This window comes from Electrophorus electricus, chromosome 12, assembly GCF_041902795.1.
Source record: "Electrophorus electricus isolate QZ-2024a chromosome 12, ASM4190279v1, whole genome shotgun sequence".
NCBI lineage: Eukaryota > Metazoa > Chordata > Actinopteri > Gymnotiformes > Gymnotidae > Electrophorus > Electrophorus electricus.
Window position 1 is genome coordinate 21,748,817 of NC_137508.1, and position 15,888 is coordinate 21,764,704.

The 15,888-nt window shown below is 45.8% G+C and overlaps 1 protein-coding gene and 1 long non-coding RNA gene across 2 annotated transcripts; both read right to left on the reverse strand.

The window, feature by feature from the left end:
• Positions 1 to 5,496: 5,496 nt before the first annotated feature.
• LOC118242196 (uncharacterized) lies at positions 5,497 to 7,315 on the reverse strand. Its single transcript, XR_004776637.1, has 3 exons — positions 7,267 to 7,315; positions 6,686 to 6,735; positions 5,497 to 5,559 (listed from the first exon to the last, which is right to left on the reverse strand). It is a non-coding gene; the product is annotated as an uncharacterized LOC118242196 (long non-coding RNA).
• Positions 7,316 to 11,986: 4,671 nt separating this feature from the next.
• Positions 11,987 to 15,781, reverse strand: kcns3a (potassium voltage-gated channel, delayed-rectifier, subfamily S, member 3a). Its single transcript, XM_027008211.3, has 2 exons — positions 14,869 to 15,781; positions 11,987 to 14,310 (listed from the first exon to the last, which is right to left on the reverse strand). Exon 2 carries the CDS (start codon positions 14,194 to 14,196, stop codon positions 12,703 to 12,705), a length of 1,494 nt encoding a protein of 497 aa, XP_026864012.2. The 5' UTR covers positions 14,197 to 14,310; positions 14,869 to 15,781; the 3' UTR covers positions 11,987 to 12,702.
• Positions 15,782 to 15,888: the final 107 nt, after the last annotated feature.

A 15,888-nucleotide genomic window follows, 5' to 3' on the forward strand; every position in this document is an offset into this window, starting at 1 on the left:
AAAGTGAAAATTTGTGATTTTAATCCTAATGTTTTGTCCATATTATTATCCGTGTAGGATACAAACAAAACAGAACACAAAAAACAGCATGAAGAAGTATTTAATTATGCAGTCAGTCGATAGCAAGTAATTAATTTTGTACAGTCACTTTTAGAAACTGAGTCGAATATTTAGTCAAAGTCATACCTTTTTGAATATATAGTCAAAGCCTTCCAAACTGCATGAAATTTGTTCCCAAGAGGGTTTTTTTTTCTTCTAATTTTAGAAATGAGACCAAATTGCTAAGCCAAAGTGAAACTGAAGGAAGCCTGATTGAATTGCATTCCAACATTATCCCCCTTTAGGTGACAGAGATAGCACAAGGCCAAAGGTCTCAACTATCAGAATGAAATCTCAAGTATCAGATAAATCCCAACCCTTCACCAAACATGGCTGTTTCTAGAAACAAGGCTTTGTTTACATTTTGGAGTGGGCCAAAAACCTCCTAGTCTAAGTCATGCATGTAGGCTGAATTTGCCTCTTCACAACAACTTACAGAGTGTATACATTTTAGTCAGCCTGGCCTTGTTATGCTGAAGTCAGTGGAGAATTATTATCTGTATTAGACTAAAGCAGACAGAGGAAGTTATTCTGTAGTCTTTAATGTCTATCCAACAAGTTCATTTTTATGCAAGTTTGAATAAAATGACGAACCTTGAAATATGTAAATAGGCTGAAACTTGGTATTTCACATTTGAGGGTAGTAAAGGCAGGAAATGTTTCACCAATATAAAAGTCAATAAACTTCTTAGTCTGTTTCTGTGCCATTGTACAATAGCCAGATCTAGTTTATCTTGGAGGCAAAAGACAATTGTTACGTATGGCATAATGTAAAAAAGGCTTGGTATAACCAGAATAGTGCCTGAATTAAGACAAAATACTGAGAGCAGCTGCTACAGTTTGCCATGTAGTAATATGTATGGTCTTTTTTTTTTACAAAAAGTTAACACATGATCTTTGTATTTCAGATTATGCTTTGGTCCCTATGTGGTAAATGCACTTGAAATAAAGTTGGCATTCTACACAGAGTCAAAAGTGTCTTGTGTTGTCGTCCACGTACACACTGCACTGCAGATAGCGGCCAGCTGTACCCATCCTCCAACATCTCCCTATAAAAGCCTCATTCCCCCACCATCCCCAGAAGTCTTGTAAAATTCATTGTTAGGTTATGGCCAAGCTTGCTCAGGGAAACGGCTCTTTAAATGGTTGTTCCATTTGCAGGAGATGACAGCTGCCAATGCACAGTATCTTACTAACTTCCAGCTGTTCTGCACTGAAGTACGGCTGGGCGACTGTGATGTCACACCCTTCGTTACTACCAGTTAATTTATGAGACAAAAATGCACCTACTTAGAGGTGGCTGATGGGATAGATGTATGCATGCACGTGTGCGTGTGTGTGTGTGTGTGTGTGTGTGTGTGTGTGTGTGTGTATGCACGCACGTTTGTTCGCACGTGTTACTCCTGCTGCACTGCAGGACTCTCTGACTACAGCTTGACCGATCACTTTTTGCTCCGGTGCTTTGCCAGACTAAGGGAAGCCCAGAGCCGTTCGTCAGAGTTGAAATGCTGTGTCCATTCAAATCCATTACCTAATGCTAATCATTCAGCCCACTGTCTCTGTGCAGAACACCCAGACAGAGACATGCTCTAAAGCAACTCAGCGGGATGCTAACACGTTACATGAATTTAGTCCATGCTAATGATGATGTGTGATTAAGAAGAGACTGGAACAGGTGATTCTCAATACGATCCAACGTGATCGTCAACATAACCTTTCAAAAGAAAGATATTAATGCACTTTTTGGGTAGCGACCATATTTAATGTGCATTTCTACAAGTTATAACTAAAATTATAAGCGGGACTGGTATGATTAACAAGGAAAATTAAGCAGATTTTTGTCAGACCCTTTGCAGTGTAATTCTTATGTAACATTTAGTAAAGTTTCGATTATCTGTCAATTTAATCCGGTCACTAATACAGACAGGAGGGTCAAGAATCCTGAACACTAATGGATAAAATGTTTCATAATAAGAAATGTTGATAATGACTAATTTAAGTGAACACACACATTCACTCACACACGCACACACACACACACACATTACATTAATGCATCAGTGAGAATGACAATGTGAAGCTTAGTAAAGTCAGCAATCAGCAGGCTGTGAGTATGTGTGTGTGTGTGTGTGTGTGTGTGTTAGTCATTCACTCACCAATCTATAGGATAGACCTCCTCAAAAGGCATTCTGTATTGTCTCTGAAACCAACACTTAGAAATCCATTAATAATCATCAGCCAAGCACAGTAACCACATTGCTAATCAGCTCTTTCCTGGCACTGTTATGCCTCTTTACTACAACATGTAGTAAAGAGAAGATTACGCTCACTTCACCTCTTGGACTAATTGTGATCAGCAGGACTGTTTTTCACATGGCAGAATCGCTGTGTGACAGACAGAAGATGTGTGGATTAGTAATGTCTACCAGGACCTTCATTCTGCCAGTGCTAATTGATTATTCTGGACTGACTTCAGCACATTTTTGACATATTTTATTATGTTATTTTATCCTGCTGACAGTTATTAGGTTGTCTACCTCAGTTTCACTCCATTTACATAGAGTTCTCCAAACACGTATAGTGTCATAGTCATAAATATATATTTTCAATCAACAGCCGTCATGACCTACCACACACACACACACGCTCATACACACACAAACACACACATACACAGTCCAGACTCTGATGGATATACAAAAACTCACTTTCCCACACATAAATATACACACACACTCACACACAATCTCTCTCTATGTCTCTGTCTCTCACACACACACAGACACACAAACATTCACACACACAGACACACACATATGCCCTCATAAACACACAGCTGATTGACCCAATCAAGCTTGTCCTTGCATGAAATCTTCACTTCAGCAGATTCCTACGCCATTTTCTTTTATTATTTAATTGTTTCATAGTTCATTACAGTTGCTATCAAAGGGCAGTTCAGAAGCAGCTCGTTCAGAAGCAGCTCGTTCAGAAGCACTCGTTCAGAAGCAGCTCGTTCAGAAGCACTCGTTCAGAAGCAGCTCGTTCAGAAGCACTCGTTCAGAAGCAGCTCGTTCAGAAGCACTCGTTCAGAAGCAGCTCGTTCAGAAGAAGCTCGTTCAGAAGCAGCTCGTTCAGAAGCAGCTCGTTCAGAAGCACTCGTTCAGAAGCAGCTCGTTCAGAAGCAGCTCGTTCAGAAGCGCTCGTTCAGAAGCAGCTCGTTCAGAAGCACTCGTTCAGAAGCAGCTCGTTCAGAAGCACTCGTTCAGAAGCAGCTCGTTCAGAAGCAGCTCGTTCAGAAGCACTTGTTCAGAAGCAGCTCGTTCAGAAGCAGCTCGTTCAGAAGCACTCGTTCAGAAGCAGCTCGTTCAGAAGCAGCTCGTTCAGAAGCACTCGTTCAGAAGCAGCTCGTTCAGAAGCAGCTCGTTCAGATGCAGCTCGTTCAGAAGCAGCTCGTTCAGAAGCACTCGTTCAGAAGCAGCTCGTTCAGAAGCAGCTCGTTCAGAAGCACTCGTTCAGAAGCAGCTCGTTCAGAAGCACTCGTTCAGAAGCAGCTCGTTCAGAAGCACTCGTTCAGAAGCAGCTCGTTCAGAAGCAGCTCGTTCAGAAGCACTCGTTCAGAAGCAGCTCGTTCAGAAGCAGCTCGTTCAGAAGCACTCGTTCAGAAGCAGCTCGTTCAGAAGCAGCTCGTTCAGAAGCACTCGTTCAGAAGCAGCTCGTTCAGAAGCACTCGTTCAGAAGCAGCTCGTTCAGAAGCAGCTCGTTCAGAAGCACTCGTTCAGAAGCAGCTCGTTCAGAAGCAGCTCGTTCAGAAGCACTCGTTCAGAAGCAGCTCGTTCAGAAGCAGCTCGTTCAGAAGCACTCGTTCAGAAGCAGCTCGTTCAGAAGCACTCGTTCAGAAGCAGCTCATTCAGAAGCAGCTCGTTCAGAAGCAGCTCGTTCAGAAGCAGCTCCTCACTCAAGGGTGCGTTTCCCATCTTTCCCTCTCCTCGTCTGTTCACTCAGAAAACCACCAGTAATCCAAAGTCTTGAAGTCCACTCGTGTTCCCAATCACATGCTTCAGCATGCCTGTCAGGCGTGATCGTCATGACGATGCAGTCTGGCAGCGAAGCAGTGGAGTGCGAAGGCTCCGGAAATGACTCCTGGGGCTTCGCATGGACACAGATAATCCAGACATGCATCCTGGGACACTGTTTTGACAGAGGACTGTCCCGGCGGGATTGGGGTCTGGAGTTCGTCTGTGCCTGCATGATGAGACTGGAGGTGCATTAATCACCTGCCAGGCAGGGCTTATCGTCACAAACCGCGTTGAGAGCGATAACATAGGGCATTAAGAGAATGTTTTGGTAAATCCTGATAGACACTGGGCCCTGATTAGAGCCCTGATGTCATCTCTCAAATGTTGTTTATTAGGAATCTTACTATACATGTGAACACCCACATATAAACCCAATCCCACGTTCAGAATCACCGCCACATGACTCTGACTTCGTTTAGAGAACTTCACTTAGTGTTGGACAGTTCAAACCTCTCTTTCTCTCTCTCTCTCTCTACCTCTTACTCTGTGTGTGTGTGTGTTTGTGCGGCTGTAATAATCCAGTTTACAGAAGGCATAATCCAGTCCATGTTTTGGATTTATCCCTCCCAGTATGATTAGCATATAAGATTGTATCTGAAGCTGGTAACTTTTGATGCATTTCTTTTACTCTGTTAGATTTCAAATAAAAAATGGAACAACGTGTGTGTGTGTGTGTGTGTGTGTGTGTGTGTGTGTGTGTGTGTGTGTGTGTGTGTGTGTGTGTGTGAACAAAGAGTGAGAACAGCAGACTCATGGATACTTTGTTGCAGTTTTTCAGAAAACATGGCTCTTCTAAAAGCAGTGTTATGACAGTTCCACAAGAAAATCAATATCTATAATGAGCACCCTCCATTCTCTACTGTCTGCCAGAGAATGCACACCTCGGTATCACCAGCTACAGCCAACACATAGTGCAAGTTCTCACTGGTCTATTGATCACAAATCTAAATACTTGAGTCAGACACTATAATCATGAATGTAATAGTTCTCTATTAGGTTTTTATAATCATTAATGTAATATTTAAGTCACACAGTATACATTCATGTAACAAACCTTGAGTCAGACAGTATAATCATTAATGTAATGATACTCTAGTGAGATAGAGTTATTATAGTTTACATTATAGCCTCCACACTACGTACATATAAGACTATAGTAAAGTATATGAATGAATGAAATTCATATATAAGTCCATAGGCATGACTGAGAAAAGGACAATTTCTTCCTCAATAATAATCCATGCTGAAGTACATTCATTTCCTTCAGAAGTGGATTTCGAGAGCTTTAGTGTGAAGTGTAATCAGTTAATGGGGGCTCAGGCTTGTGTTGTCTCTTGTAGCACTCCACAGCACCACTGGTCAGCAGAATGGGCCATAAACACGACTGCCCAGGAAGAGAAGAGTTAGTGATCAGCAAATGTTCAAGCAGCTAACGGCTTTCAGCATGTAATTAAATGATCTGATTTCCGGAGTATGTGCGGGTGTGTGAAAGTGAGCGAGAGAGAGAGAGAGAGAGAGAGAGAGAGAGAGAGAGACAGAGAGAGAGAGAGAGGTGCCAATATAAGCTTTTCTCCTAAAGGGTCTGGTGTATGATTTAAGTCTACAACAATACACTGAAATCAATGACCTTTTCATCCAACACCATTTGATACAGATATAATGCACACACACGCACACATGCACGTGCACACACACACATACATACACAATACAATTATATCAACCCCATGGCATTTGTTTCACACAAGAGTAATGTAATTGTGCGTGTGTGTGTGTGTGTGAACCACTAACCTTGCAGGTCATACGCCTTAAAGAGTTATCTCTCTCTCTCTCTCACTCACACACACACACACACACACACCTTATGTTCACTGAAAGTTCATACAGACATACAAGAGAAATGCCCACCACATATTAATTTCACACCCCATTACCCCACCCCAGAACAGAATGAAAGGTGGGGGAATACCCCCATATCTGCAGAAATAATCCCCCCCTCACACTTCTCACACACACATACCCTTCATCTGTCTTACATGATCCCTCATACAGAACCCTCTCACACACTTCCCACTCACATACACACCCGTCTCACACACTCCCATCACATACACACCCGTCTCACACCCACTGTTACACACAGATACCCCTCTCACGCACACCCTTACACGCTTCCATCTTACATCTTACATCTCCTACATACTCCTCCAGACCCCCATTAGTTATTAATCCAATTTTCATAGACCACAATCTTTTAAAAGACAGTAAATGGGCTAAACCACTGAACATTTACATGGAGGGGGGACATGTCAAACTAGTTTTTAATTTATTCCTTAATTAGGTATGTGTGTTTTAGGTATGTGTATTTTATACTTTCCCATCAACTAAACTAAATGACACAAACATTCTGCGCCCCATCTGCCCAGGGCCCTTGAAATCAACCTAAATCAAAAAGCAGCCTAGAGTATATCACTACAACATCAAACATTTGCTGATACTGTAAACCTCACCTTGTCTCATGGTGATGTCACCTTGAGTTTTCAGTCAGTACCAATATGACCTGAAACAAACACGTCCATGAAGTCACCCACCTCCTGATGTGATTAAAAACTTACCCCAGCCCTGATCCCAAGCAATAAATCCAAGCACTGATCCCCAACACTAAACTCCAACTCTGATCCCCAGCATTGATCCCCAGCAATGATCCCCAACACTAAACCCCAGCACTGATCCCCAGCATGAAACCCTGGCACTAGTCCCTGACACTAGCACTTTCCGGCCAAACAAGTTGGGGCCCTTTACTATACAGCGCCATCTTAAGTTGTATGATTCAACTGTGTATGTAAATACTGAACATATTTGTCACAGTTGGTCCCTCCTATTGTCCATGTTCCATGGTTTCCCTATCTTGTGTATTGTTTTGGTTCCATTCCTTAGTTTCGTTTTCTCCACCCCTCATTTGGTTTTCCACACCTGTTATTACTTTCACCTGTTCCTCATTTCTAGCCTTGTTAAGTTGGTGTATTTAAACCCTGTCTTGTTCCCTGTGTCTTGGCTGTTCAATGTAGTGCATGTTTATGAAAGCCCTTACCTGTACACTGGAAGTGTAGTTTGTGTATGCAAGTGGAACTGTTGTTTTGTTTATCCAAGTCTATTTATGTAATTCCTATCCTTCCTCTTTCTTAGCCTCCAAGTTTGTCTTAGCGTCTGTTATAGCCTGCTTCCCCTGTTTACGTTTGTGTGCTTTTGTTTATTTGAGATCATGTATGCTCACACTCTCCATGTTGGCTCTATCACCCTGGACTACTCTGATGACAACTCTGGATTTGCCCCTAATAAATCTCGCTCTTCTCTGCACATGCATCCGCCTCCTTACTGCTCACCGTTACAATATTACAAATTATATAACCAAGACCCTAGCTGCATTAATAAAATAACATGGTCTCAGTCTTTTAGGAGAAACTGCTATTAGCAGTGAAAGAGTTTATTGTAGTTTGTATTAATACAAATCTGCTTCATCTGAGGTTTCAGCATTTTATCAGAAAGTAGCAGTGAATTGGTTTACAAACAAAAAACAAAGTGGTTGTTGTTAAAATCCACAGTGACATAAGGAGGGAGAGGGATGAGATAGACAAGATAAGGGACAGAAGAAGGATGGGATGAGGGACAGAAGATGGACAGAAGAAGGATGGGATGAGGGAGAGAAGATGGACAGAAGAAGGATGGGATGAAGGACAGAAGATGGACAGAAGAAGGATGAGATGAGGGACAGAGGCCAGTTAATGATCTCTATTTTGGTGCAAGCCGAAGGAGACACTCCAGCAGTAGCTTCCTGTGTACCTGGCAAGTGTCTGCTGTTCCACGCCTTGCGGGTCAGGGTAAATGTTAAACATTTCACCTTTGGGGTGCATTCTGGAGGTATTTTGACACCAGTTACATCCCAGGCTTTTGCCAGAGGTTGCGTGATATTGCTGCTGAACCCCTTGGCTAAGGTGCTTATTCTATCTGGCTTATTCAATTGGTGGGGATTAATAAAGGCTTTTCATAAACAACCTGCTCAGCAAAACAGGATCAGCTCACAAAGCAAATCCTCCATTAAAGAGGAATTTAACTGGTTAATGTGGTTATTACAAGTCTGAAAACAAACTTTGATGGAAGCCTTTTCATTTCATATTCATCAACATGAATATGAATGAATCCTTGTCCCAATCATAATTATCACACCATGCTCGCAGTCTAGTTTGGAGTGCACTAAATTGGAGTCCAGGAAACCACCCCAATATAAATTTTAAAAAAGCTTGAAAATGCCAAACTGAAGCTAAGCATTTATTTTTAGAAAATGTATCTTCCAGTAAATGCATTGAAATATTCTTTTGGGTACTATGTTTCAGACTGGGAGATATCAATGACAAGTTTAAGGCTATATGAATCAATATTCCCCCATGGACAGCTGCTTAGCACAGCAGTGACCTTTGTCTGATGGGAACTTTCTGGAAGTGGTCGGCGAAAGGCCAGCGAGGGAAAATGGAGGGATGACCAAGCATGTGACTTCCCATGAAATTCCATTCCGGAGCACCAGGTGACTGGACTTGACAGCAGCCGTCCATCCACACACCGGACCCGCCATTTGCCTGGGTTCTAAAGGACCCGTATCCTTTTCTTTTATAGTGTTCCTTGATGTCCACTTACATTTGTGTGGCTTTATGTTCCAAAGCAGTCATAATTCATTTTTACACAACCATCTTTCTTTAACCTATAGGGTGTTTCTGTTACTGCGCCTTTAAGACAGAGAGAAGATAAATTAGCCTTATTCTGATTGGCTACCCTGCATCGTGCCTCTTCTAAAGGCACTCGGAATGGAAATATGGCTGGGAGCCATGTAAGTGGGCAGGGCTATAGCGCTAAGGGCTGAATAGGTGGAGATATATAAGTGAGTTTGCGCTCACGGCAGAGAACCTGTGATTTCAAAATAGCTTGATTTTGCAGCTTAGATTCTATATACGGACTGTATGGAATGGAGCAGAGAATGGTGTGTTTTGAAAGAATCGACATATTATTGAAATAAAACTCTTTATTTCAATAAAGTTGGGGGGTTGTACATTTCTTCAAAATTGTTTATTTCGGTAAAGCGAGGGGAATTCAGTTGGAAAAGAGTATCGAGCTTCCTAGTGTAACCTGACCGTGTTTGTGTTGTAAATATGCTATTATTCCATTAGCATGTCAGCTTGAGGGCTAACACCTTGCGCTTCAGTTTGCATTAAAGCTCAGTTTTCTATGTTTGGTTAGAAAAGCCGAGGGAAAAAAAAAAACTGGGAAAGTCACCTCTCAGTTACAAACTTCTCTTTCTCTCCTCATATTGTCACTCATGCCCCATCTAAACTGCATTCGCGGCTAGTGGCAAGTGAAGCTACCCAATTTTCAGTGTGTGACGTGTTGGCCACTCTAAAAGTGATTGTCTCTCTGTGTGTGTGTGTGTGTGTGTGTGTGAAAGAGAGATAGAAATAAGGACTAACTGTTCAAAACAGGTGAGAAACAGGTGTTAGAAACTGGAGCATCCGCTCTTCAGGAAATTACACATCCCCATTGTTTGTTTGTTTTTTCTCTTTTCTCCCGGCATCGGCTCTTCCACATCTACCAGTGTTAAGTGCTGACGTATCCAAATGTTTCTGCCTCTGCAGCTGAAAAACTCTAATCTTTAACCAAAGAGGACAATGTAAAACCATATAAGCAGTTAGAACCATACAGACATTTCATACTGATGGCCAGTGAGTTCAAGAGGAGGTTGGTTGAGCATACACGAACAGGAGGCATTGCTGTCATTCTGCTCGTCTTCCACACCAGTGGCCTCGCCAGGTGGACACTGTTGGCCCTTCGACTCAAATGCAGACGGCATGAGTGTATCGTAGGGTTCTAAAGTAGCAAGAGGGGTTCAACATTCAAATTTCATCTGGTGGAACCACAAGGTTCTTCCCAGTAACTTGTGAATGTATTATTTTGTTATGAGGCACATTTGTGCCTGAATTGAAGAAAGACAAAACAGAAAAATTAAATGTGCCTCTGGGGAGACTCTATAGAGTCTCTGCCCTTCGGTGCAGTTTTACCACAGCAAACCAAGCAGACAGAATGAAAGGATTTGTGGAAATTTCAGTTCCTGTGCGCCCCTCCAGGGAATGACGGTATCGCGTGTGTCCTAGTTTGGCTCTCTGATTCCAACTTGTATGCCTCCTTATCTGTTTGGGTTTGCCAGACAGGAGGTGGAAGAGCTGTATCAACTCTGCTGCCCCAGCAGTCGGAGAAGTCAGCACACCACATGTAATCAGTTGCACTGTGGAAAAGATGAGAGGGCAGAATGAAAGGGAATGGGAGGAATGCTTATGAGGACCCGTTTGCTCACACACACACACACACACACACATACACACACACACACATACACACACACACTTACACACTTGTGCTCACCCTCCAATGTCTTTTGAAATTAACTAATGAAAAAAAAAATGTGTAAAGATAGTGTGTGTGTGTGTGAGAGAGAGAGAGAGAGAGAGAGAGAGCAAGAGAGAGAGAAGTGGAGGAATGAGGCTTAGCTAAGGCCTTGCTCAGATTTTGCTTCTTACCTGGCCAAAGTTCAACAGAACAAACTCAGCTTGCCACGGAAAGCGTTCCAGCATCGACCCTCACAGCAAAGCGGACACAGAGCGAGCTGCGTTTCATCGATGGCCACGAGCCTCCAGCCTTCCCCACTAACCCCACCCCGCCCCGACCTTACAACACATCCATCTGCAGGCGACCCGCTTGCCAATGGGCCGCTGCCCCGAGCCGCTCGCGACGCTTGGCCACCTCTCCCTCCGCTAATCGAGCCAGCGAGCACATCTCAGGCGGGGAGAGAAACGGTGCCCGCTCCATAAAAGGGGACGGGAATCGAATCAGAGTGCATTAGCCTAATGGGAGAAGCGAAATCGCACTGACAGAGTCCCCTTACTCCTACCGGACCTACGCTGTAGCTTCTGCAGCTGTAATCACGGTACAGCCTCATCTGGAGCTGCCGTCGCCTCGGTTCAACCTTTCTCGGGGGGTGAAATATCTTAATCATGATATAATGGTCAAGTCATGAAGCAACATGCAAAGGTTCAGAGTGAGAGGGTTATTAAAGATCTATATGGATTTTAATGCTACAAAGAAAGCAATGGGAAAGAATGGCAATGTTTGTGCACTTTCCGAATGGGCATTTCGACCATGACCTTTGAAACACACGTTTCGCTCACAGACTAAGCAGCATCAGACATTATTACCCAAGAGTGGAAGGGATACGGACCCGAGATTTAAGAGCGTACGTGTCCAAACTGCTCCGCCACAGTGAGTGAGCGATCTTACGTGGTCATTGCGCAGAGAGTGAAATCTCATCTTCACCCTCGGGTGTCGTCTGTCTCTCTGAATGGGGTGGAAGGCTGTTGCCATCATTATGAATTGCACCTTTAAAGATCTTTAAAGTGATATTATCGTTAGGCTCAGAGCATATCTGATTACACAGGAAGGACAATAGATTCTCTGTTTATGGAACCGCACAGATCAAACATTCTCCGAAAAAAACTTTTCTTTGCTTCTGGACTATTCTTGGACTAGTGTAAAGACATTAGCTCCTTTGCAGCCGATTTTTCCAGATTTTTTTTAATTTAGGTTTTTTTTTTAAATACATACTCATGCATAGTCACCGTGCAAGTGGCTTTGCATAGAAAATGCAAGACACAAGACACCTCCCTTCTTTCCAGACCAGTGCAAAGACATTACAATGACCAGCAGCCATCCAGAGCCACCTTCCATCAACACTTTATTACATCAGTATCTCCTCCTCCCCCTGCCTCCGAGCCGCTGAAATATTCATACACTCTTTCCTTCCAGGTTTTCGATGGACAGATTAAGGGAGCAGAGGGGTGCACAAACAAGCCATCTTCAAGTGCAACATGGCTGTCGATAGCCATGAAATATTCAGGAGTCATTCGTAGCCCACAAGAGGGAGACGACGCTCTGGCTTTAATTAGAGGAGCAGCTAGCCTGTTTAGGCTGCAGATGTGCCATCATTCAGAGAGCAACAGGTGGGAGGTGTTTGACAGTCTGATGCCGAGTGCAGAGCAGTGCATCAAAACAAGACTCTCTCAAGAGAGTCTTCCTCGCCGGTCCTGCACCGCAACAGGAAGTCAGACAGGAAGACTGATATAGGTCGGTTGCCATTCACCCTGAGAACCAAAGCGAAAAAAGTGCCATTGTGTCTATCAATTTTTTTTCCCCGCGTCTTATAATTAGTTTGAGCACTGCATAAATGTCCTTTGTTCACATTTAGGGCTTTCGCACAGATGAGCGTTTGCCTAGCCTAGCAGGTCCTGGCAATAAACCTGAAGTTTCGCTCGCTCTACGGAAGCTACGGGTGCGTGTTCTACAGTCCTCCTGAGGAGTTATGAGCTTTGCTCTCCGTGGTGGTGCTTGTCTACGATTGGACCAGTGCAGAGGACAGGGGGCGGGAGGGGCGGGTTCACGTCGCCTTGCAGGTCGCAGAAAGGCCTGCCGGGTGGACAGCGTCGATGTCCTGGGTGCTGGAAACATCCGTGGTGTCCCCACCACTCGTCACACTGCTGCTGGAGGACCTGCTGGCCAGGAGGGAGCCATGGGAGTAGAGGTCCTTCACGTCGAAGAAGAGCAGGCCAGGTACGGGGCCCTTGTTCTTTGCGGCGAACTGGTCCGCCAGCACGAGGGCCTTCTGTCTCTCGTAGTACTTGGAGAACTTGTTGAAGATGGTGCTGACAGGCAGGGCCACCACCAGCAGGCCACAGATGATGCAGATGGTGCCGACGAGCTTGCCGGCCAGCGTGATGGGGCACGTATCCCCGTAGCCCACCGTCGTCATGCTGATAGTGGCCCACCACCAGCCCACGGGGATGGTCTGGAGCTCAGACTCGTCCTCCTCCTTCTCCACGAAGTAGATGAGCACGGAGAAGATGGATATGCCCACGGCGAGGAAGAGCACCAGGAGGCTCACCTCGTGGTAGCTGTGGCGGAGCGTGGCACCCAGCGATCGCAGGCCCACCGAGTGGCGTGCCAGCTTCAGCACGCGGAAGACGCGCATAAGCCGCAGGACCTGCACCACCCTGCCCACGTTCTCCAGCTCCTGGCTCTCCTCGGCGTGCGCTGCCTCCAGCACCAGTGTGGCGTAGAACGGCACGATGGAGACCAGGTCAATGACGTTCAGGGTGTTGCGGGCGAACTTGCGGAAGCACGGCGTGGTGGCCAGGCGGGCGACGAACTCCACCGTGAACCACAGCACGCTGACCGTCTCGAAAGCGGCCAGCACGGGGTCCTCCACGGGCTTCTCCTTGTTGTCTAGGCGGTGGAACTCGGGCATACTGTGCACGCACATGGCGATGATGCTGGTCAGTACCATGGCCAGCGACACCAAGGCCAGCACCTTGGCAGCGCGCGAGTGCGTGGGGTTCTCCAGGTGAAGCCACAGCTCCCGGCGGCCCTCCGAGCACCAGGTGCCCTCAAATTTCTCCGTTTCGCTGTCGGAGGATGACTCCTCCGTAGAGGACTCGGAGCTGTCCCGGAGCTGCTGGCGCAGAACCTCGTCCTCCAGCCAGTCATGCCCGCTGCCATCCTTCTGCTCGTGGAAGCGGCTGCTGCAGCAGGAGTCCAGGTGCAGCTCGCTGATGCCCCAGTACTCCAACTCCTGGCTGAAGCTGAACACGCACAGCTCCTCCATCAGGTGGATGTGGCCTGTGTGGTAGAAGTTGAGGACGTAGCAGAAGAAGCGGGGGTTGCGGTCAAAGTAGTACTCGCGCTCGCGGGCGCTGTAGTCGTCGCACAGCTCCAGGATGGCCGCCTCCGAGTGACACAGCACAAGCCGGCCCAGGCGAGTGTGCGGGAAGCTCTGGAGCATGGTGCGTGCCACCCGCTGCTTGTAGCCGCCCACGTTCAGGTTGAGGAAGCTGTCGTCCGGTCCACTGTGGTGAAGGACCTGCCCGTACACCATGGTGGGTGTCTGGGCTTGAGGGGAAAGGGGTTTGGGAAAGGGAGAAGGAGAGAGGGACTCTCCGGGAAAATCCTGGGGGTGGGGGGTTGAAAATCACTGCTTTGGTTCCATCACCTGTAACACAAGACACCTTAGGAACGGAGTTGCAAACGATGACAATATAGTCAACTTTTTAAACGCTCAATGTCAAAACCCTTAATCGGATCATCTTTTCAGATCTTGTACCACTTCTGTGTCTGATTGCACAGTAAAATGCTGGTGGGGCAAATGGATCTTCCACTCCAAATCAAAACAGTACAACTAATTCCACTAATGGATATTGATCCGTTACAGTGAGTCCAAGAAAAGCTTTTCAGATCATCATGAGCATTTTAACACTGCCCTCACCTGTCCTCTGGGTACTGCTGTTCAATGGTTATCTACAATTTAATTTCTTCTCTGCAACTCCACAGCATTGATCTATGGGTAAGTTCTTTAAAGTATGAAAAGGGGGAAACAGCAGGGGAAAAGACAGTTGACTGAAACCTTTTTTTTTCTCCCAGAAACCGAATCGCTCCGAAATAAGATCATAATAAAAATTGCGTAAATAACCGGAGGGGGGATGTCACTAGGGAAATGGGTTGCTCGTCAAGTTCTAAAAAAGCTTCATTCTGCAAAAAGCCAAAGGTTTACCTTTATCTCCATCCAGTCTTGCCACTACACGGAAAAGATTTCCAATTTTGCGTCCGTTTTCTCATGACTTTCTTGAGGAAGAGCACAGTTCCACTCCGTCCCCGCGAAAGTCTCCGCGTCCGCCACATGTCCCGCTGCGGACTGTGGCGGGGTGCTACACCGTATTCCCGGCGCCCCCCGGTCAGCTGTGCGCCTGTGCGTCATTGACCCGTGATAACTCGTGAGCGCGCGCCTTGCGAGCGCGTCCCTCGTGTTTTCACGGCGAGTCGCAAGGGAGCGAGATGACAGGAGACGGGGAGGCAGAAGTGTGGAGGGTGATGAGGAGACCGGGGTGACCAACCGCGCAGGGCGGCTAAAGGGACGCGAACTAAAAGACGAAGAATTCCTCGCTGCTACCCTGAATCAACAGTCCGGAAAAGTGTAGGCTGCTTCACCTGTTACTTTTACAACTCTGACGATCAGCATAAGACTCGTAATTTACGTGCAGAAGTCCGCTCTGGACCGGGATCAAACCGGTCTGGCGTTAGAGGCGCTTACTAAGCGATTTCTCATTGTGCTTAGTGAGCAAATGAAAGCAGGGACCGCAGCAGGACTCATGCGCCCCGAAAGAACAACTGATAGATCGCCGCCACCTACAGGCGACTCGGGACGCTGGAAATCTCTGCTTGGGTTGCTTAACTGTTCTTTTGCTGCCAGCTGTCAAGCGCGTCAGATTTTGGCTGTCCGTGCGTTATCGCTACTTTAAAGCATACATAAGTAGGTTAACACAATTGAGGATAATGGAAAAGTAATATTCAAGTGCCTAGTGTAGACGGCCACACCACGACACAGAAAAATTTTCATTTTGGTCTAACAGAATATCACATTTGACCTTCTAGCGGCTTGACTCGATGATGTGGGTAGGCGCTGGTGTCTGCACGCATATAGGCCCATGTGCCACAAGGGGGCGGTAGAATTTAGGGGGTGAAAATACCGATATGTACTACTGGTTAGAAAAATACATCAGAATGCAACATTTTA